Source organism: Anguilla rostrata, chromosome 1 (assembly GCF_018555375.3).
Source record: "Anguilla rostrata isolate EN2019 chromosome 1, ASM1855537v3, whole genome shotgun sequence".
Taxonomy (NCBI): domain Eukaryota; kingdom Metazoa; phylum Chordata; class Actinopteri; order Anguilliformes; family Anguillidae; genus Anguilla; species Anguilla rostrata.
In genome coordinates this window covers 61285814-61308306 of record NC_057933.1, presented here as the reverse complement: position 1 = coordinate 61308306, position 22493 = coordinate 61285814, and the positions used below count along the sequence as shown (strand labels likewise).

Here is a 22493-nt window from a genome sequence, read left to right as displayed (position 1 = left end):
AATGGGTTTTCTGAAATCAATTACACAAGTTTGTTTTTACATGGAAAAAAATCATTTTTCAATATGAAGGGATAAAATTTCATTCAAACGGCAAAAGGTACAATACCCAGAATTGCTTGCACTTGCATAATGGCAGAGAGTAATTTCAAGGACAGGAAACTGAGGGGCTTCCAAATTCCAAGCAAGCTTGGGAACAAGCTGTCAAAATAGGGGGAAAGATAAAACTATCATATTAGATAAATCCTAATGCTCCAAAATGTTTTCTTTCTGATATAAAACAGGGGTCTTGATAAAGCCATAACATACAATAAAGAATACTTATTGAACTGACAGATTCATTCTATTGTCATTCGACATATATTTCCATATCTATGTTAAGACTATAATATGCAGTTTTCAATCATTTGGGAATCTATTTACTCTTGATTTTCACATAATCGGTTTTTCATGTGCAGTTACACACCCAACAGGATGCTGGGGTTTGCATGAAACCAGGGTACTCGTTGATCCTGCTAGCCCTGGGGTAGTTGTTTTTTGCTTGATAGATATATCAGCTCGAATGAGATCACATCCTTTGTGTGACTTTGGAACATCTGGAACTCATGATTTAAGTAGACTGTTCCTGCCCTCCCATTGTCCTCCATGACACAATTACAAAGTTCTATTGTGTTTTTCATTGTCATGTCTACATAGTCAAAAATAAGGCCAAGACCAAGGTCGCAACCCGAGTTACACAAAAACAGTTGTTTACTACCTTCTCATTAGCCGTTTTCATTCAACAAACAGGGCATTGTGTTGTGTGAAGTGTTCTTGTGCAATGTAACTACAGAAAAGATTGTCATTTTTCAGTTGTTCATGACTGTAGGTTAAACAATGCCAATCCTGGACATTGGCATTCCTGCAGTCAGCATCCCATTTTCTACAACCCATCTGGCAATCATGTAATTCTTTTTCCCGGCTTTTCCCAAAGTTTCCATGTCCACATCTGTCTGTACCTCAATAACCTTAATACTGTATAATTATGCACATAACTTAAATGCATGTTAGTGTATTGGAATTTCTTTTGGAATTTTTGTTTTTTAAAAAAACAAGGAGAATAAAATTTTCTCATACAATTTTTATTCACAATATTGTATGTAATATGGATTGTAGCTAATACTGCCTGCCTTTGTTTTGTTTGGTAATGGGCCTGATTGCAGTTTCAACGTGTTAGTCATGGTGCGTGGCAATTTTAGCAAACTGGCTCGCCAGGACTGAAGATCCCATATCTGAGACACTGCAGACTCCAGGTGTCCTCTGGCTCCCGGCTGTGAGAGACACAAGTTGTTCTTCAATGATTCTCCTGTTGTTCTGAGGTGGGAAAATCAGTTGGCTTGCTGGTGAGTGCATCACTGCTTCAGCTGCAGTGCTCCTTACACAAGGAGGGTGAGCCACAATGGATGAGTACAAATTTGGGAGATAAAAAATCCAGAAATGTATCTGTGTCTGTATAACACAGTATCTGTATAACACAGAATCTGGGCAGAGAGCCAGGATGGCACTGAATTTTTATGTCAGCATCTGACCCTGCCAGGCTGTTGAGAGTTATGTTGCCATGGCCACTGCATAGTTACACCAGGACTCCAAATTTAGTAATGATTATGAGGGACAACAACATCAGCTCAATCACCTCATCAATAATGCTCTCTTTATCAACAACTGCTGCACAAGATGCTATTGCTGATTCTGGAATAATGCTGCTGGACAGTATGGCAATTGTTTACAATAAACCAATGATAGCTGTGGTTCTGTTTCACAAGACAAAAACACATGTCTTGTGCTACTAACTAACTTAGAACAAAATATTTCAGATCTGGACCTGATGGACGGTGGCCCTTTTTCATGAATTTTACCATGGGTTTGCAGTGTCTTTATGACATTTAAACGTTATTTTACTTGTATCCTTTTGGTTTTGCCTTAACATGTTTTGTTTATAAGAAGGGGATTTACTCCAAACTGCTATGGAAAATCTTAGCTTTCTATTGACAGATTTAAGCAGGTATTACACAGTTTCTGTTCTTACAAAATGATTGTAGTTGAGCTCAATGATTTTTGCTGTCACAACTAAGCACAAGAGAAATATTACACAATTTGTCACTCAAAGGTTTCAGTTATGCACTGAAAATTTCCTCAACAGGTTTCATATGTGAAATTATGGCCTATCAGATTTGTGTCCTACAACGTTATAAAGATGACTTGGAACGCTTATTTATGTATGGCCAATAATTTATCTATTCCAGCCTCAGCGGCAAATTCTTTTACTGTTGCTTTACTGCCTGTACACCTGGAAACCATCCCTTTGTAACTCCTAATTTTTCGGTTTCCATTGATCGTTTATCAATACAGATCCAGAGTAAAAGGAGACATGGATCTCTTTTCATGGAATTAAAATATGTATTTAATTCAATTGCGGTGTGTTGAATGGCATGGCATCTTTTCACTTTCAGCTCTGGAATGTCTTGCTTGTGAGGCTGTTGGATTGCAGGAACAAGTGGAGAGCATCTTGTTTGCAGAAGCTAAAAAATATAGTAAGCAGCTACTGTAGAACAGGATAATGTGACCACAGCCTTGCCATGGCAGTCCAGTTTTGACAGATTCTGAACAATTTCTGTATGTCTAATGAATTCAGGTGCAAGGCCTTGTGCCAAATGTTCTTTCCAGTAAGAGCAGAAATCCGGCCATATTAATGTGGTAAGCATATTTGTGTCCTGAAAAGAAAACACAAGAGCTTCCACAAGGCTTCACCTCTCTCCCCCTCCTCTTCCACCCATAATATCATGTGACTTCTAATCCTCGCCAGAACCAAAATCAGGGAGCCTAAATCAGGATGGAACTCAGAATAGAAAGACCCTAAACCCTCTGGATTAAAAGTAGTTTAGCTGCCAGGTGGGGACTGTCTGAGAGGGATGATGAATGCCGTTTGTGAATTCTGCCATTCTTGTGAGGTTTTCTTGTCAAAATGAGGCAAATCCTTTCTCTTGGGACTTTAGTCTCGGATGCACATGACCTCAGTTCAAGTCAATGGTGAATAACACCCAAAATATTATTGGTATATACTGTGAACATAAGTAGTCCATGGTCTAAATTATACCTTAGAGTGGGTAAAAAGTCTGTGCCTATGGGAAACTTGGGAGACTTGTGCATATGACAATATACAGTTTAATGCAAAAGTACTGGGACAGTGACATTTTATGTTGTTTTGACTCTGGCACATTGGATTTTAATTTGAGGGTATTTACATCCACATGAGTAATCTGCATAACAATTACAGCCCTTTTTATACATACCTATTATCATTTTAATCTGGCACCTCGGATTGTTTGCTTGAGCGCAAACTTGCCCAAATAGAACTTTAAAACGAAACAAACAATCCAGGGCAGTGCTGTGGTGTCGCTGTCTGGCAACATAACTCCTGGGTACTCCATTGACCTGTTTGTTTAAGCCATGCTGCGGTTCTCACTGATGCATTCGTGTGGCGTATACATAAGGAGATTTAAAGAATGGCAGAATGGAAGTGTCTGCTCAGCAAATAAAATCCTCGGAGCATGATGAGAAGGAAGGTCTCTACTTTGCAAATGCTATGTTCTGAACATTTTACTCAAGCAGTACGGTCTTTTTATGCTTAGTTACAAACTGTGTGTTGTAATCTCAGGTTTATATTCACCACATTCAGGGTGGAAATGAACAATTCATAACAGTGTGCAAACAGGTTTAATCAGCTGGCCTAAGCCCACTGGGTAGGGCTGTCTTTGTCAGCATACGATGTGTCAGTGTGTGGATCTCCACAACCACTTACTCAGCTGATGAATCTGAATTTAAGTACCCTGTGTTTTGTTGTTGCTTGGAATAGGAACGTTTTACACAGTAGGAGAGAAGAGAAAGGAAGGTTTTGTCTTGCTTGCACAGTTACGATACTGCAGTGTAGGAGTCGGAATCCAAGGCATGCAGCGAGCCTGTTCTTGATTAGAATCTAGTGTTTGCACACTAAAACACAGGCACAAAACAGCTGCAAAAGGATACCCACTTGCAGGCACATCAACTCAAACACTACCTAGTATCCTAATGTAGAATATGCATGTCATGACATTATTTTCACCAATCACAATTCCCCAACAGTTAAGTAGGATTTCAAAAGGGATTTGACTCATCAACAAAGAACTGATGAACTGTTTATCTAAAGTGTGGTATGGTGTGGCTGTGATTGTTCATTAAATTGACTCTTACAGGAAATCTGCAACTGTAGAAACCTCAGATTAACAACAAGCAACAAAAGCACGTTTGTCAATGTCAATATAACCTTCTATCAGTTTTATAAATGCACAGCCATGCCATTCTTTTCTAACAAGTGTGAATGCACACTAATGGAAAACTTTCAACTTTGTTTTTTCAATAGCTATGTGCATGAAGGTTTTCTCACCTCCAAGGATCCTAGTTATTTTAAGCATACAAACAGAAACAGTGGGAATGCACACACTCTAGAATACTGCACTAAACACGCTTCCTCAACGTGTGTCCTGGTTAGTCGCACACCAACTACTTGTGACAACCCACAAGGAAAAGGAAGTTCTGTTGTATGTTGACCCTTCTTTGGGTTTCTCATTATCTAAAGCTCTTTTGTCCTACAATGAACAAAAGGAGTTTCCCACATTTTGAAGTAAATCGGGCGCAAACTGGTATATTTGTTGATTTTAATGTATTTATTCAGCAAACACCTTCATCCAGGAAAACCATATTTATATATGTATTTAGCACTTGTTTACACAACCAAACATTTGCTTTGGTTAGTTACCAGACTAAAGGGTTTACGATGGCCCCAGCCTGGGATTGAAACCAGCAACATTCTGGTCAATTCCTGTAGTCATGACAGCCTCTGTGTAAGCAAACGCAATCAAAAGGGGAAATGACATTGCATTCTGTTCTTTGTAAGATTAGTGCAAAAGATGATATGCAATGAGTTTTGTCTTCTGGTCTGTTCCGGTCACAGGCTGAGTGGCCTAATGGCTCCTAATGGCTCAGAAGTGCATGGGATGATAAATCATTCATAAGAATCCATAACTCTGCCAATAGCCACAGCTGTAACCCTGTGGTGATGTCTTAATGCTTTTAACTTCTCTTTCAGGGAAATAGGAACATCTCCCATACTAAAGTAGTGTAAAGGCAGGTGGGTAAAAGCCAGAAGGAGAAAAGGAGCTTTCTCCATGTCACAGGGCAATTCCAAGATCAATTCCAGAGACATTCATATTTTTATGGTTGAAGGTGATAGGACAGCTGAATGAGATGATGCCAGTTGAAAATGAACATTGGGGCACCGTGTATGGCAACAGAATGGTTGTTAAACTATGCATAGATTTCAGTGGAGGCTGTGCTGAAAACTGGCCATCATGGAAGATTTTCAGGGTCTCAACAAAATAGGGAGACTCACTGGTAAACTCACTGGAGGCATGGGTGTGTCCGGGGGGAGTGGCAGTAAAGTCTTTGTCATATTTTTATGGGATACATATGCTTCTCTTTTCCAGAATACTGGGATGATGGTGTGAACATGTGTTAGCCAATCAGGATGTAGCTCGGATACCCTTGAGTTCAGCCCCAGCCCAGGGACCATAGCTCTTAACTGTCATGACAATACACAGCTGCACATAAAACCAATGAGCAGATGTGAACACAGGGTCAAACATTTGAACTGACCCATGGACTCTTTCACATGAGTGACTTTCCAGCAGGAAAGCAAAGGGAGCTATGTCATGTGATGTTCAGAAAAGAAAAGACTAAAGATCTACATGGGAATGCACAGGAAGGGCAGAAGCCAAAGCTTCATTTTTCACTCAGCAAATGCCTTATCCAGAGTAACATACAATACATAGCACACATTCTCACAGCTGGAGATGTACTGAAACAAATCAGTTTCACAGCTTTGTACAAGGGTACAGCTATACTACATTTATTGTCTATTATCTCTCCTCAGTTCTGTATTAGCAACCGCTTGGTTACTAGCCCTGTTCCCTAACAATTACAAACAATTACAGCGCCCCAAGTTACATGCCTGGTGTGCTCTACATCTGTATGGGTCTGCAACACTCAACCTGTTAACTGACGCCACATAACTATGATACCCATAGTTCACTGAATCCTATGACAGCCGTACAGCTCACAGTGACTGGATATACTTAAGAAAGGTATTCATACTAAAAAGATATTTGTCCTGTGTGGTGGAATGTTGTACCAGGGTCACATATCCAAACAGACTGTGACAACATTTAAACTTAGGACTTTAACTGACTGCAATGCAGCTAAACAGACAGCTCTAAAATGACCACATTTGAACCACCACAGCAATGAAGTACAATCTCTTTGTTTTATTTGAACAATATATTTGTGACAATAATTTAAAAAAAATTTCTCTTAAATATTCAAACACCTTTGATACCTTTATAAATGCATTAACCTGTCATAACTGACAATCTCCTGCTCTATTGATTTTTTGGCTGAGTTCTGATACTGTATATGATTTACTTCTAATTTTAAATGTGGTAAACACTGAGGTATTTATTTATAAATGTTGCCAAAAAAAGTAGATTCAAGCCACACAAGTAGCTAAACATTGTAGTGCTACACAATGCAAGGGATTTTGCCTGTGGATCCTGTGGTGTGGTGGAGCCGCTGAAGGAAGTTCGCTGATGAATGGGAACATGCCGGCTCTTGCCTGAAAAGTCAATTTGGGGGTCTATATCCTTCTTTTTTAAAAGATGTACAGAGCCTCAAACAGAACTAGGCGGTTTAATTAATTTTTGGGTGCTCTGCATGAACTCCAGTGTGTGGAGGGAAAGAAAATGAACCTGCCTCTGGGCATCTTTAGGTTTTTATTGAGGGAGGAATTTTTAAATAAGCTGGGATTCTCAGTCTGAAAAAGATTAGACCCTGCAAGGTGGGCGGAGTCCTGGACAGATCAGAATGTATTCCCTGTCACCTCTTTGTTTTCCATGCACATTTACTGGTGTGACGCAGTGAGAATATCAGCCCATCAGAGATTTTTACATGCCAATATTTGATCATTTCTTGAGCATATTTGAGCATATTTCTTTCTGGGATATCAACAGACTAATTGTTAACATCTTAGCAGCCCCCAGAAGACATAGCTTTTGGCATAGATCACCAATTTAAAAAATGAAGACTGATCTTGTTCCCCTTTATAATTTCCTTTCGCAATATTCACCAATAGCCAGTTGAAATCCCCCCATCCCTATAGACCATGCCAAATGCAGGTCATTTCAATAATATCCAAGAGATCAACTTTAAATTCAATCCAAATGTTATGAGCCGTGCTCGGCCTGGACCCAAATGCAGGACTCAGAGACAGCAAGTTAATGGAATTCAGGAAAGGAGTTTATTGAGTACACGGAGTACACAGGCAGGGGACGGTAGGGACCAGGGCAGACTTAACAGGGACCGTGAGGGTTGGTGAGGAGGTCCGGAATCCGGCTTGGCGCTGAACGGGATGCGGTAGAAACCAGGGCAGGCTAGGAGCAGGGACCGTGAGGGTTTGTGAGGAGGTGGTCCGGGATCTGGCTGGACGTGGTGCTGGAAGGGATTCCTCCGGGGTCGGCGGCGGAGCTGGACTGGGGACTGGGAGGCTGGCGAAGGACGGGCTGGACTGGGAGGTTGGAGCTGGGGAGGTAAACCAGGGAAAACAAGGGAACACGAAACAAGACGCAACAAAGACAAACACATAGGTTCGACAGACAGGGGAACACTGAAACAAGGTGCATGAACAAAACTCAGTGGCCAAGAGAACAGTGCAAGGTAAGGGAAACGAAGAAGGTGCAGAGAGTTGGGGTACGGAAAATAGAACTAGGCTTAGGTTACGCGCAGATTGCGTGGTTCGAAGCTAGGCGACAAATCAACGATCTGGCCAGGGGCAAAACAAAAAGCGTGGCTTTATAATCTGGTACTAATTAGAACTAATAAGGGAGGGTGTGAGGAATGCAACCTGAACGAGTGAGAAAATGGCTGAAGGTCATTAGGGTGTGCATGGGGGAATAAGGTCACGCCCACCCTGTGGGGAAAAGCAAAGACATGGTGAGGAACATAAAAGCACAAGGAACATAAATAACAGGAACACGAGGAAATACACATGACAACCGAAACACAAGGGCATAACACCAAACATATTTTAGATATGGATTTTCTAAAACAGTGGTGTCAAACTCGTGCCATGGAGGGCCGTGTGTATGCAGGTTTTCATTCCAACCAATTAATGCTGCCTTAATTGAGTCCAATTAATCATTCAGCCATATGCGTTTAACTGCATTGAAGCACAGAATATAAGAAATTTTTTATTTAGACAATGCGGGTCACCATAGACGTCGGGTCACCATTGTGCACAAACCTGCATCCCTAATTCAGCAAATAATTTAACTAATTATATAATCAAGATCTGAGGCTGGAATGAAAACCTGCATACACACGGCCCTCCATGGCACGAGTTTGACACCACTGTTCTAAAAGACCTCAGTCACAATGACTATTCATTTTGGACTGAATTCTGAGGTCACCAGAGCACATATCTGTGTGAGTGCGCAAGTGAAGGTCACCAAGTTTTTTTCTATCTCAACTGTCTAGTTGTACCTATATAGCAGAAGAATATATCTCCATAGTGAACACTGTAATATAATGAAGTGATTGCATTTCCCTGTCCTTCACCAATCAGATACTTTCTCCCCTTTTGTGTGAAACAGAAGACCTTTCATGACCGAACATTCCAAGGGCTGAGAATAAGGGCTCTGTGATAAAGAGGGACAGAAGAACCACTGAGGAGAGAGAAAAAATACCAGTATTTACCCTGTCTCCAACAGCAGAAAAAACATCACTTTATAATATAATTATCTATCTATCTATTATCTATCTTATCTATCTATATACTATCTATCTACTATGTTTTTATAATCTGTTTACACAGATTGTGTCTATCAGCAGATCCCCACAAAAGTAAGAGAAGCATTGATATTAGAGAGAGAGAGACAGAGATTTTTATGTCCCATTTATTTGAACATCACAAGAAATAATTGCAGAAACAAATAAATAATCAGTAACCTTCAGTCTATAGCAATGTTCCTAAAATACACTAAGAATGGGACAAAGAAAGATTTCAAAAGAAACAAATGAAATCCCAATATAGATAAATAAAATCAATAAAATCATCAGAAAACTGACATGCAGTAAGACAAAGGTAAAACCAATAAATAAATTAAATTAAATAAGTAAAAACACAATAAAAGCAGAGTAAAAAAACAAAACCATTCCAATTCTACCCATGTCTTACATACTGTTGCACCACACAAATAGTCTCATTTACACACCATATTTTCTGGAAATTACTTGCATTGTCATACAAACTAAAATATATAGAGAGAAAGATTCGTTCTCTGTCATTCATTTCACAGCAGATCACAAAGCAGTCGCACTGGAAGTTCACCAAGCGTTTGCCGAGAAAAGACGCTGCTGCCCTCTTGTGGTAAAATTGCAGACATGTGCCGATTAGCTTCCAATCTGATTTAGGAGTTATTTATTTAGGAATTTGGCTTTAATCTGACAACATTCCATCTCCCCTGGTAGCTCCATGAATCTCCCGGATTTTGGCATCACCTCCCTCCTACACGCGAGAGGTCAGATTAGAGTTGGGCGATATGGTCGAAAAATATCATGATGTTTCAAATACTCTTGCAATAACTATATTTATGATATTTATATTTATGATATTAAGAAGTTTTTAAAAATACATTACTACTTCAAACTGCAGGCAGTTTTATTTTCATCTGCCTCCTTTCAAGCTACTAAGGCTAAGTTTGCCCTTAAAATTATATTCAAGGAACCCCTTTTTTAAAAAAGAAGGGAAAAAAATAGTTGCATCTAAACAACTTCAGTGTTTCCTTAACATGTTGTAGGGATAATTAACATGGAAACAATGAGAATGTAGCTTATATAAAACAATAAGAAAATATAATTAGAAATCGCATAGGAGTGAACTGCCAGGTAGTATTCTATAGGATATTATATCTCTAGATTTTAATATAAAACCTACACATTGCTATCTGAGACAACCCAGTGAACAACTCGAACTGGGGTTAACCAGGCAGCCAACAACAATTTCACTCCAATGTGAATTATTGAAATCGCACACTGATCGTAAAAAATGTCTATAACTTCAATGCAACACAGAGGGGGATTATAATTTAGATGCCCAGGCCATAATCGAGTAAATGTATTTCAACTTCTAACAGGCATGTCGCGTTGTGCAAAGTCTAGCTCTGGCGTCAATAATGGGACACATTTTAGCGCATGCTATAAAACAAAAGCTTTTCTTTACTATACAGTGCCTAATTAGGCGTTTTTCAAGATAAACTATTTACAGCACTCGTTGGAATTAGCCAATTTGCGTGTTGAAGTGCACCACCACCGCATAACTGGAGAACTGTATAAAGACAGGTCTGTGAACACCACGTTTCATTGGCAATAATCTGAATTGATTCTCGCGAAAGTCCAAACGAGAACGCGTCTGGAACGTTTTGGTCCATACCACCTTTGACGTAGAGGTGTGTTTTTTTTAAATCAGGTTTAGATAAACGCTATTATTGTTTGTATTGTACCATTTTACCGTACCACCTCAACAGAATATAATCTATTAATTAAACATGCCGCTATTTATAATAATATAATCGATATTTTGAGGACAGTTTGCTATAACTGAGTAAATTCGCCCCGGCTTGTCTCTGTTATTCGATGTTCTGGGCAAGCATTAAACATGGCCGACTTGGAGGGAGAGAGATGTAGAAACGTTAACGGGAAGAGCCTTTGCAATAGTAAGATAGAGCAAAGGTCTGGGCCAAATATCGCAATAACTAAGCAAGGAGAAGAAAAACAGACATCTGCGAATAGGCAAAAGACAGCTGGAAGCATGACGACCACGGAATACTGCGCAAAGTTGCAGGAGTGGATGTGGCAATACTACGGCGGATGTGTGCACTGGCAGGGCTGGATGGCGATGTCTACGTATCCGTTTCCTTACTATCCACCCCAGGCAGGGAGTGAAGCCCCTACGGTACCTCTCTGGGGAATGGGTCAGTCCTCCTCAGATGCTCGCAATTGGTACAACAATCAGTTTAACTTCCCTGTACCTCCGTATTTCGCGACGAGTGCTAACCCAGGTGGTCAAACGGGGGAAGTGACACCTGGAACCACTCCCGTGTCCAACGAAAGGCCACTGCCACAACAGCAACAAAATGGAAATGTGCAGCAAGCAGGTAACCTTGGCTAGCTTGCTTTGAAATGGTGATTTGAACATTTTTATATCTGTTTTACATAGCTATAAATACATACTGTGTATATTTTGTATACGAGACCGTGTTTCTGTAGTAGCTAGCTAAATATATCAGTGTCTGAAAAAGCAGATCGGTATGTATGTAATTAGTATGCATGGTCTTTTATAGCTAGTTACTACTATGTTCGGATTTTTTTAAACAAGCTGTTCCATATAGTTACACAGATTAATGTTGTACTTTGTTTTTAGCAACATACAGGTCGGTGAACTTCAATATATTACCTATTTGAAATGTTATTTCAGTGGCACACCTGTGTCTCTGCTGAAGTCTTCATTCGTTCATTGCAGGTCGGGAATACACTATCCCTTCTCCCCTGCAGAGATTCCTTGCAGAAATGCTAGATTTTTTCATCCTTTTCTTCATTAAAGCAACTATAATACTGAGCATTATGCACATGAGTGGAATGAAGTGAGTATAAAATAATGTGCAGGTTGTTTTTCTATTCTACACATTAAAACATAATTGAAAATGTTTTTTTGAGAGCGAAACACTGATGTTTGTTTGAATTTTGAAAGGTTTCAGCAGTGTATCATGGCTTTCATCTTGTATCCTTAGAGACATTTCCAAATTTGCCATGCATTTTATCGTGGAAGAAATAGATGAAGACACTTCAATGGAAGAACTACAGAAAATGATGCTGGTGGCTCTGGTTTACAGGATACTGGTCTGCTTCTATGAGGTGCGTTTCTGAGTTGAATCTTTGAGAATATGTGTCCTTTCTTGAATTTCCAATTAGTTAAATTGGTCATTCCATGCAATTTCAACAAGGACATTTTATTACCTTTCCCTTTCAAATTTTGCACCAGAAATTCACTGGGGTTTTTTTCAGGGATGTTAACTTAAGAAATGCTATTCATGCAGTTGTAAAAATTAATGAATAGTATTTCTCAACTCAGCCTGCTGAAAAATGCCGAACTGAATTATTCTCTGACGAGGTTGAACATATGATTGTGAGTGCTTATTTTGCCCACAATTAAGGAGCAGTCAGTTTGGTGGATACGGACCTTTACTTCAAACATTTGAGGAAAGAAATGTATAAAACAAACGCTTCTGCCCAAAACATATTTTTTCATATTGTGGGCAGTTTGCAGAGTTAAACTGATAAAGCGAGTCTTTGATTTTTGCATTCCAATATTTACATAGGTTATGCCTGTATTCAGTGTCCTACACAGTTTAGCCCTAAATATTTGTCAATCATAAAATTGATATGGTTGATTACATTTACATTTAGGCATCTTATGCTGTCACTTGCACAGCTTACATTCTTTATATCCAGTTCTTTTATACAGCTGGATGAAGCTGGAGGTGGTTGTGGTTTGTGCCCTTCTACCCTTGAGGAACCTGAATTGTGACAATTCAGGTTCCTCAAAAGTGTGATGGCACTGTCCCACCTTAGCCATGTTCTCTGGCCAGTATGTTACACTGCTGCCCAACTGACATAAATGCCAAGATGTTCCTCATTGTGGATGTGGGTTTTTTGAAGGGCTTAACAGCTTCTGGTCACAGCTCTAGTCTCCCAACACCACTGTGTGTGTGTGTCACAGATCATCTGTATCTGGGGAGCCGGGGGAGCCACTCCAGGGAAGTTTCTCCTTGGTCTCAGAGTGGTTACATGTGACACCTCGGTCTTGGTCCGTCCCAACCGGGTGCTAGTGGTACCTGCATCCAATGTCACCCTGTCTGCGTAAGTAGAATGTTATGACATCAGCTCTTCCTAAACTGTCGACGCTTATCTTTGGACTTTGGAACAGACAGCCATAAAAGTTCTTGGACTTTTTTAACCTGAAACTTTTACTGTTCATTCAATTTCTTCTCCTCTTTCGGAACACGGGATGTAGGTAAATTCCACAGTTGTGAATCCACAGTATGAGGAAGGGGTATTTAAAGCAGAGTGCATTTAATCCTGTTGCATCTGTATGGGTAAATGACGGATTAGGCTTTCAGAAGGGCAATGCTGAAAACTGCAAATTCACATAATGTGAGTTTTACCTGTGCATTCCTATATTTGATTCCATGCAAAATGATAATTATGTGCTTTTAATCAAGATTGATAAATTTACACCCCTGAAATGTTGTTTGGTGTAAGTATGAATTTTTTAATGTTCATGTTTCTATGCCTTAATGATAAGTAACATTGCTTAAACATTATTTAGGCTCAATACCACTTCATACACTTAAAATGAATGTACCATGAAAAATGAATAATGTGCCTTTCACAAGATTACTCTTAATTTTTGATCTTCAACAACAATTTCTTGCCTTCACGAGCAGTTGCTGAAGGTTGCAGCGTCTGTGTCGGATTTACTGTTGCAATCAACCAATTAATGATTTGATTTTGATTGCAATGTCACCCAAGATTTACTATTCTCACTACTGCTGTGTATTCCACAATGTATTTCCTGATTTGTGAATTTAAATTCCTTTCCTTGGGGTTGCCTTGCTACTTGTACCTGGTTTCCCCCTATCCATTTTTTGTTGCCTTGTATATATAACTGTATATGACCTGTTTGGAAAGTATGGGATTAGCACGCAAATTTTATCGTACCATATAGGTCAGGGCTGAGTTCATTTCTTATTTGAATTAGGCCTATGCAGTAATGTTTCTTTGGTAATCCTCTGTCAGTCAGAAAGTTTAGAAAATGTAGAAATTCAAATGAAACTTTAAAGGTTCTTTTGATTAAACATCGGAATTGATTCCAATGATAGTTTGCCTTGTGCCATTTCATCAAAATGTATTTTAGCCAATTGTCAAGCCACAGGGCTGCAGAGAAGTTTTGTAGTTTGAGCCATCGGATATTAATGCCCCACCAACTTTGTGCTTGTATTTTTACTTGTTTTTTTTTTTAACCTTTCTCCCAGCTCACCCTCAGTGCTACAGCTGATATGTCTCCCTCTGACTCTAGATCAACGGTCCGAGCCCTCAACAAGAATTTCTCCATTGCCTTCTTCTTCCCGGCCTTCATCACCCTCCTCTTCTTCCAGCACAACAGGACCGTGTATGACATCGTAGCTGGCACCATTGTGGTGAAGCGAAGCCGAGCGAGATGACCAAACCAGAGCAGGGTTTTGACTCAGGCCTTGGGGTGGGTAATTTGGGTCTTACGGTCCCTGATCAGCTTCAGAAGGCTGGGATGTTGGGGCAGGAGCAGCACAACCCAGAAATTTCCGGGAATCTCCCTAGAGAGACTGGCAACATGAGGAGAGGGTGAAGTAGAGGGGGGGGGAGAGACTTGCTCCAGAGAAGATGTATTGATTGGCAGACCGCACATGCTGAATTCTTTCTTGGACACACTAAAGGAGGTTAGGTCACTGTTTAAGTTGTTGAATCTTATCAGTTCAGGTAATGGAACTTCAGGTTCAATCAAAGCAGGGACAGAACTTTCTGTCTTAAGTGTTGAGTCCACCATCTTGGTTGCTGATGATTTGTTAATGCACTTTGAGGTTACGCAGGGAACTACTGTTGTCACTGATAGAGACTTGCTAATACACAAGATTAGAGAATATTATGCATCAGTAACTTCATCACATTTTACTTAATTGGATGAGGTTGTATTGTTACAAGGCAGATGAGTGCATTGAGGATGAATATTATAAATATTGTATTTTTATTATCATATCAAAAACTTCCCGTTTGCCTCATGCCTTTATACTGACTGTCTGACTGACAGTGAATAAATCTCTAACATGTTCTGACTGAACTCCTTAAGCATCATTTTTACTCCCACATTTCTGTTATTTTCCACAGCCTGGCTTTCATCTTAACAGTGAATAAACTGCCTTTACAATCCCCTGTGGTAAACCCTATGATACTGATAACACTCGAATTCAGTGTTCTTGCCAAGCACAGGAATGGCTTCCCTCGCTCCTTATCTCCCGTCTCTGGAGTCATTTGTACTTTCTTACGTGTGCTACAAAATTCCCTTTGAATGCACTTAGTTGGGGTTGCTGCCCTCTCTGGTTGCTAAGCAATACTCAGCCTTTGAACCTCATGTGCGTGGGCTTAGTTTTTTTATTTTTAAATCAGACATACAGTAAGGCCTGCAGTTTTGTTGTATTGGCTCCCCACATACCTTAGCAGGGAAGGGGAGACTAGAGGCTGTGGATATCTGGAGTATTATTTTTACCGCCTGCAGCAGCAGCGACATCTTTGTGCCTCTGACAGCTGAAATGTGTAGATTGGAGGCCGATGGTTTATGAACCCTAAACCGGGTGGAGCTGTCGCAAAAAAAAGATTTTGTGAAACATGCTAATGGCATGAGCGTGACGGAGCATCAAGCATAGATGCAGAATGTCTCGGTCAGGTTAATTTGCGCTTCCTGTGTTGTGTAGTGTAGCTAAATGCTAGTCAGTATATGCACTCCCAGTGATTGTATCTTTTAAAACAATTTAGCTGCCAACTTCAGTCATTGTCTCTCCAGTTGCTGATCAGTAAATGAGGTGGTCATGAAAACGGTTTGTGACCCTTTGAAATGGCCAAATATTTTTCTTTATGCCCAATCCCATTCATAAACAATTCTAAAAATATTTCATTTTGTTCTGTCCCTGTTTGTACCCTCATGGAAAAGCTGGGGGCCAGCAGCACATTGTATGGAGCTCCACCCATGTTGTCCTCCTTGAAACTTCATTTCACATCACTGTTATGCAGTCTGTAAAATCACAACTTTGAGCTCTACTTTCCTCTAATTTATTATAGTTTTGTGAATTATTTGTTTGATTAATCTTCCCTGTGCAGTATTGTTTTGATCAGGACTATTTGATGTACAGTTTGGCTATAACAATGTGTACATATTTTTGATTGTTCAATTCTCAAGATAAATAAGGTTTATAAATCAATTTTGATACAAGTGCAACATTACTCTAACTATCTACGCATGATATATTCACAGTTTCTAATTAATGCAGCAAATTCCACTCTTTGGGACATGTGTATGATATATGTTGGTGGTCCAACATACTTGTTTGGTCCTTTAGCTCATGTTATGTTCTTATGTTTAATTTAATATGTGGATGAAGGTAAATCAGTGTTTTTTTTTTCTTTACTCAAAAAACTAAATGGCACCATGAGTTCAGTTTCACTATGCACATTCTGTGTAACGAATGTTGAAAATTGAAAAAGTGTATATTTTAACTACATGATCTCTGTCATATAAAAAGCAAGTGTATCCATGCAGGACATTTATTTATAGAGAAAGAGGACATAATGTTATCTGCTGCTTTCAGATTATGCTGTTTTTATCTTTTGACTTATTTAATTGTGATGCTCATACCAGTATGTAAACTGGCACAGTTCATTTTCTGCTTTGTCATGCTTTCTATGAATTTACAAGGATTTTATAGACAAAGCTCTGAGGGCTTGAGCTGAAAGACCGGTTTGTGCTGTCTAATTTGGTATTTACATAGCAGCAGTGGTGTCTATTGTAACTGAGAAAACAACAGAATAAAAAAGTTACGCTTCTAATTATTTTAGAAATAATTAGAATTTTGTGTTGAATTACAGCACACATTTTCAAAAATTTAAATTTAACATATTGACTTCTGTATTAATGTTGCTTTTAAAAAAAATGTTGACAGAAATAAATGTAAATTCATGTTAATTAATTCATTTTCTATGATACTTCATGCAATTAAGAATAGATAACTACACCTGGAGAACTTTGCTCTATGTTCTTTGAACATACAGACCTTTGCAGTATTGGTGTGAAAGAGTGCTTGGCACACTGATCCTTGCAAAAATGAATATATTGGCAATGGTGTTGACATTTTTCTCCACTTTGGACCAATATTGGGGTTACACAGTAATTACACAATAGTAACAAGAGAGCAGGAGAGGCAGAGAAATATAGAAAGCTCTGCTGAATATCCGAGTCTGTTTGCTGAAATACAGCGGCAAAAAAGGAGCACGAGCAACAAAAGCAAGCCAACAGAATGACAGCAAAGACTCAGTAACCTACTAGAAGTAAACTACTAGAAGACAAATTAAGCCCATACCCATGATTCAGTGTTCTCTTCCAATCTCGAAACAGTTACCCAGATACATAAGAATTCCTGCTAAACATATCAAACATAAATGGAATGTTCACTCAATATGCAACATTAAGGCAGAGGTATGCCCTGCATATGTTACCTGCAGGTGCAATAGTTCCCCAGACAAATGAACAAAATGAGTTTGCAGTAGTGCAAGTCTGTTTGTGACATGGAAAGTTCAGCTAAATTGCAATTCTGGGAGATGTTTCAGATCTGACCAAACCATTACCAAGAGTATTATTAAATCCTATTGTTTATGTATTGTTTTTGTCATAGCCTTATTTCAGAAATTCTCTGTCTTGATTAAAATGTATAAAAATAATTAAATTCTTAGTACTTCATTCAGTAAACGCACTTATCATGAGTGCTGCAGAGCCCAATAGCATAGACATCACTAGTTCAAGTCTGTGTTATGTCATTAGCTGACTATGACTGAATTCATTTGGGTTCAGCCCTCTACAGGAACGGGTCTTAAATCAAACAGGAGTCCTAAGTGCCTCCTAACTACTCACCAACCTACAGGAAGTTGTCCATCAGAGAAGAAAAACTACTTCCTGTTCTCCTGAGTGAGCCGAGAGGAGTGCACAATAGCGGTCACAAATATTTTATTTATAACTATTGACACAAAAGTACATCGTTCTGACCTCACATACTTTACTTTCCTAATTGCAAGACAGCTTTCCTCATTTTTAATTTTCTTAATCTACTGAAAGTAGTCCATTAGTCTCCACTAGTCACTTTGTTTATTATGGATATGATCTGGCAAAAGGAATGCGTTATTTCCATGGCAATAAGTTACTTGAATGGAATGAAATTAAACAGAAATATTGGTTCTTTTAGGAAACAGTGCTCCGAGAAAGCTCACAAAACCAACTTTGCATTCTGCGCTTAGTGTTCACAGTCTGAGCAGGAATTAGATGATTTCAGTCAATCATTCTATAAAGGCAGCTTGTTTTTCAGATAAATGGGCAATACATTTTCTCTGTGTTCTCCAGAGGCCATTTCTGACTGGCTGCCCCTGTCTTCTGTCCCACCAATCAAAGGGAAATCAGAGGCAAACATCTGAAGAATTCTGGAAAAATCTGAAGTTACAGTGTGCTTCTATGGAAAGTCCTGTCAGCTACAGTATGTACTGTAGTGCTATTGATGAAGTAGGGGGTTAATAAATCCTGAGCACTTTGGCAAAACTGGTTGTGCTTTTATATAAAGCTGTAGCCAAAGCTGCACTCCACTCAGTATTGCCTATCACAGGGGAAATAGGTAGGAGAGTGTCCTTCTCTATCTTGCAGTGGTTTTTAGATGTAATCAACTGGCTAAAGCACAAACATATTGACAGCACCCCTGTGGATCCAATTAGACATCAATGCTGTGAGGACATTGCTGTGATGTACATCATTGTTGTGAAGACTCAACAAGCTCTACCAGGTAGAAGTTGTTGAGAGCTTTTTGAGTGGGAAGCTAGAGATTCATTACGGTACAATATGTCAGGATTAAATAAAAACCTGTGATTGGCAAAGACTAAAAACAGCAGTGTTTTCCAAACATCCTGCTGTAAAATGGTAAATGTATTCTTGATTCTTTTGCTAAGTTGTAATAGCTATTTAAGGTGAAATAAAGCACTTTATCTAAGGAGAAGAGGTCACTGCCGGCTCTAGGTTTTATACCCCCTGGGACAAGACAAAAACAAATAGAAACTCGCATTACACTGCCGACTACAGAGACACAGTAATTTTAGGTCTGTGGTACAGGTTAATAAGGGACCTATCCTCAGTGTGAGAGCAGCAAAGATTTATGTCATGGCGTTGTACCCAGAGGATTTATTCTACTTGTGTTTCACAACCAGGGCATCGTCAATTCAACCACATCTGGCTGCACCTTCAGACACTGCACAAGCTGGTTTTTGAATGTCACCTTGTAGTCATCCTGCATAAGAACATCTGCTCAATTAATGTAATGTGACATAGTTTGTTGTAGCATTCAGACTTCAAAAGTGTATGGCAAAGATGGGCAAAAGACCATTTTGAGTGTTTTGATCTGCCCTGATTAGTGCCAATCTGTCTGGAAGTAATTAATTGAGTTGAGCTTTCAGTGCAGAGCTCATAACATTTAATCCAGGAATTACATTTTTCTCGTCAGCATGAAAGTGGAAATGGAAAAGGCTTTGTAACATTCTTTTTTATATGTAGATTTATGACATAGCATATTTTGCAATAGCTTTGTGACATAATGTCTGGTTCCACTGGCATTTAGTGAACTCCAGACACTTGTTTTTGCTGATTACACTCAAAGGAAGCTTTTTTTCTGACAATGCTTTCAAAAAGGGTATTGCCATAGAGATCATATGGCACATTTGGGGAATTCTGTGTAACGAAGTTTTGTACATCTCCAACAGTGGCCAATGGCAGGCGTATGCACCACTTTTTCGGTGATTTTATGGTTCTTAACTGCTGAGCTAATAGTGGTGTCTTTATTGTTTTTTTTTTGTAACAATCTTATGAAGGACAACAGCATTGTTTAGCCTGAGATGTCTTTGCCTTTTCCAGTGGTGATGGATGCCATGCATTCTGCATGTGTGTTCCCTTAGTTTTATACCCCAGTGAAACAGGAAGCCACAGGAGGCCACAGTACAGTTCCATAAAACTGAGATGAACTTTAGAAAGTAGCATGTTAATGTAGACTTATATGTTGTTAGTAAGGGGGAAAATACATTACTTGTTAAATACAATTGTTTTCTTCAAGCAATTATATTAGTATAAAAACAATACATTTTTTTCCATATTTTTGAGTCAGCCTATGCAGCATAGCTCATTTACTATATTGTTTATTTTATATACACTCAAAAATGAATTGTATTTATTTAAAATTATGGACAGTGGTTGCACGCAATAGTATTAAGTATATGTGACTTGAACTGATTAAGTAATTGTACTTAATCAGTTAAAGTCACATATGCCTAATGATATTGTGTGCAACCATTGTTCATAATTTCATTAACCAAATCCAGCTGTTCATTTTTTGAGTGTAGCCTTCTTTGCTCATCTTTATTAAGAGTGCAAATAATTTTGGAGTGCATTGCGTATTACATTTTTATTCATCAAGATAATAAATACATTTTGAGGAAATATAGTAGTCTGTGTAGTAGAGACATATTCAGTGAATACCCCAGTTTACAGTGTGTAGGCTGTTGAAAGACTAAAATAGTCATGCATTCCAGTGGTCGTTTTGGTGTCAGGGAAAGATGCTTACACTGAAAAGAACTTCATTGCACTTGCACATAAAAAATGTGCAAGTGACATCTCAGCCAAATAAAGCATCTTATAATATTTGTTTTAATTGGATGTGTATAGAAAACTATTGAAAAACAATTATTCTGACAGGACAGTGTTTAAAGCAGTGGAACCCTGTGTGCGGCAGCTAATCCAAGTGAGAAAACGCACATATGTGCATGCAGTGAATAAGGCCACAAGAAGACAGAAACTCTCACATGGAGATAGACAGATAGACAGAAAAAGTGTGTATGAAAGAGGGGGGGGGGGGGGGGACGCACACAATTGTGTCAAAAATATTTCAGGTTTTATGGTTTAAGTGGGCAGTCCACAAGCATAGCTCGAAATATCCTGAAAGAGTCTACATGGAGGAATGCTGAAAAATCCCCAACAACATGTTTAACAATCCTATAAAATATTATAGAAGATAACTTGGTAATGTTACCTTCGTAGATGGAGGATGCATAAAGTAGTGAATGAATAGTTGTGACACTTTTTGGTTTTGGGAAATAAATATATAATTTGGATAAAATGTTATTTTCCGCATGTTTTTGGATTTTGGGAGGGTGAGAATAATTTTGCAGGGCACTATATTTTTCTTAGAAAAAAATGTCCAGAAAAATAAATGCCTTTTTTAAAAACTATTTTGAGTTTTAACTGGAATAAATTAAATTCATTTTTTCTATATGGCTGCTTTTTCTCCACTTAAGGTCACTGAAAGTAGTTCTCAGATTCAAGTTCAAATGCTGCACCAGCTTTCCACCAGTAGGGGGACTACATACTAGTTTGTGCCTCATTTACTCATTTACTCAGGCCTTCACAGAAGAGCTGAGCCATTCCAGCTAACAGACACCAGCTAGCAGACAGAATACAATCAAAGGTAAATCAATGCCATCCATGTTTGCAAGTGCAATTTACTATTACATTATGCACAATACAATGTGGCTTAACTGTCTCATCAGAATTTGTATCTTTGAGTCACAGAATTTCACAACTATGCCAAGGTGATATCAGCTTTGAAAGAGAATACCCCACTGTGCTGATTATGAAGTCTTATGAAATCTGCAGAACTTGTCTTTCTGTCTGCTTCAGGCTATTTTCAGAAGTTATCATAAGTACAACATTTATGCAAGACAGTCCTACTAAATTTCTCTTCTGAAATCTGAATCATTTCAAGTTTGAGCTGAAAACATATCCTTCCTTTTCTGAAATCTTGAGTTCAGGCTTGCAATACAATGTAAGATTACTCATTCTTAGACATTGTCTTATCATCATGATTTTCGCCAATCCCTTTAAATTATCAATGAAAAGCCTGACTATTGCTGCAACTTTGATTCTATCACATCAATATGGATACTAATTGCACCATTGGATAGATGGTCCAGACAGGGGATATGCTCTAGTGTCCAGGCCAAACGTTTATTTCAAGCTGTCCAATTGTCCCCATTAATTAGGCAAAACAAACCCTTACCTCCCCCACCAAACCAAAATAATGATGTAAACTGGCTGCCAGACATCACCCGACTGATCCTTAAAAGATGCTGTATGAACGTGTCATGAGGTCTGTTTATCTGGAAATGTGTTATACTGAAGAATTGATACACTAAAACTTGTATGCCCTGCCTGTCGGTAATGATGATATCTGTGCTGAAAACAAATACGGTAGCCTACTACTGGCCTAGATCTTTAGGTGTCCTTGCACCAGAGAGAGAGAGAGAGAGAGAGAGGGGGGGGGGGGGGGGCTTAAGACAGCGAGTGAGAGAGAGGCTTTACCGCAGACATTATTCTAGTA

The 22493-nt window shown here is 39.0% G+C and overlaps 1 protein-coding gene across 1 annotated transcript; it reads left to right on the top strand.

Moving 5' to 3' along the window:
• The first annotated feature begins 10629 nt into the window (after window positions 1–10629).
• Window positions 10630–16872, top strand: LOC135261009 (protein FAM8A1-like). The gene is made up of 5 exons (XM_064346843.1): window positions 10630–11333; window positions 11699–11819; window positions 11967–12090; window positions 12956–13095; window positions 14315–16872. Exons 1-5 carry the CDS (start codon window positions 10835–10837, stop codon window positions 14457–14459), a joined length of 1029 nt encoding a protein of 342 aa, XP_064202913.1. The 5' UTR covers window positions 10630–10834; the 3' UTR covers window positions 14460–16872.
• The last annotated feature ends 5621 nt before the right edge of the window (window positions 16873–22493 follow it).

What these genes read in the sequence shown, in the direction of transcription:
- LOC135261009 (XM_064346843.1), top strand. Translation starts at nt 10,835, where the DNA reads ATGGCCGACTTGGAGGGAGAGAGATGTAGAAACGTTAACGGGAAGAGC. An exon ending in TGGAAATGTGCAGCAAGCAG is followed by an intron (nt 11,334 to 11,698) that starts GTAACCTTGGCT and finishes CGTTCATTGCAG; the next exon opens with GTCGGGAATACACTATCCCT. An exon ending in TACTGGTCTGCTTCTATGAG is followed by an intron (nt 12,091 to 12,955) that starts GTGCGTTTCTGA and finishes TGTGTGTCACAG; the next exon opens with ATCATCTGTATCTGGGGAGC.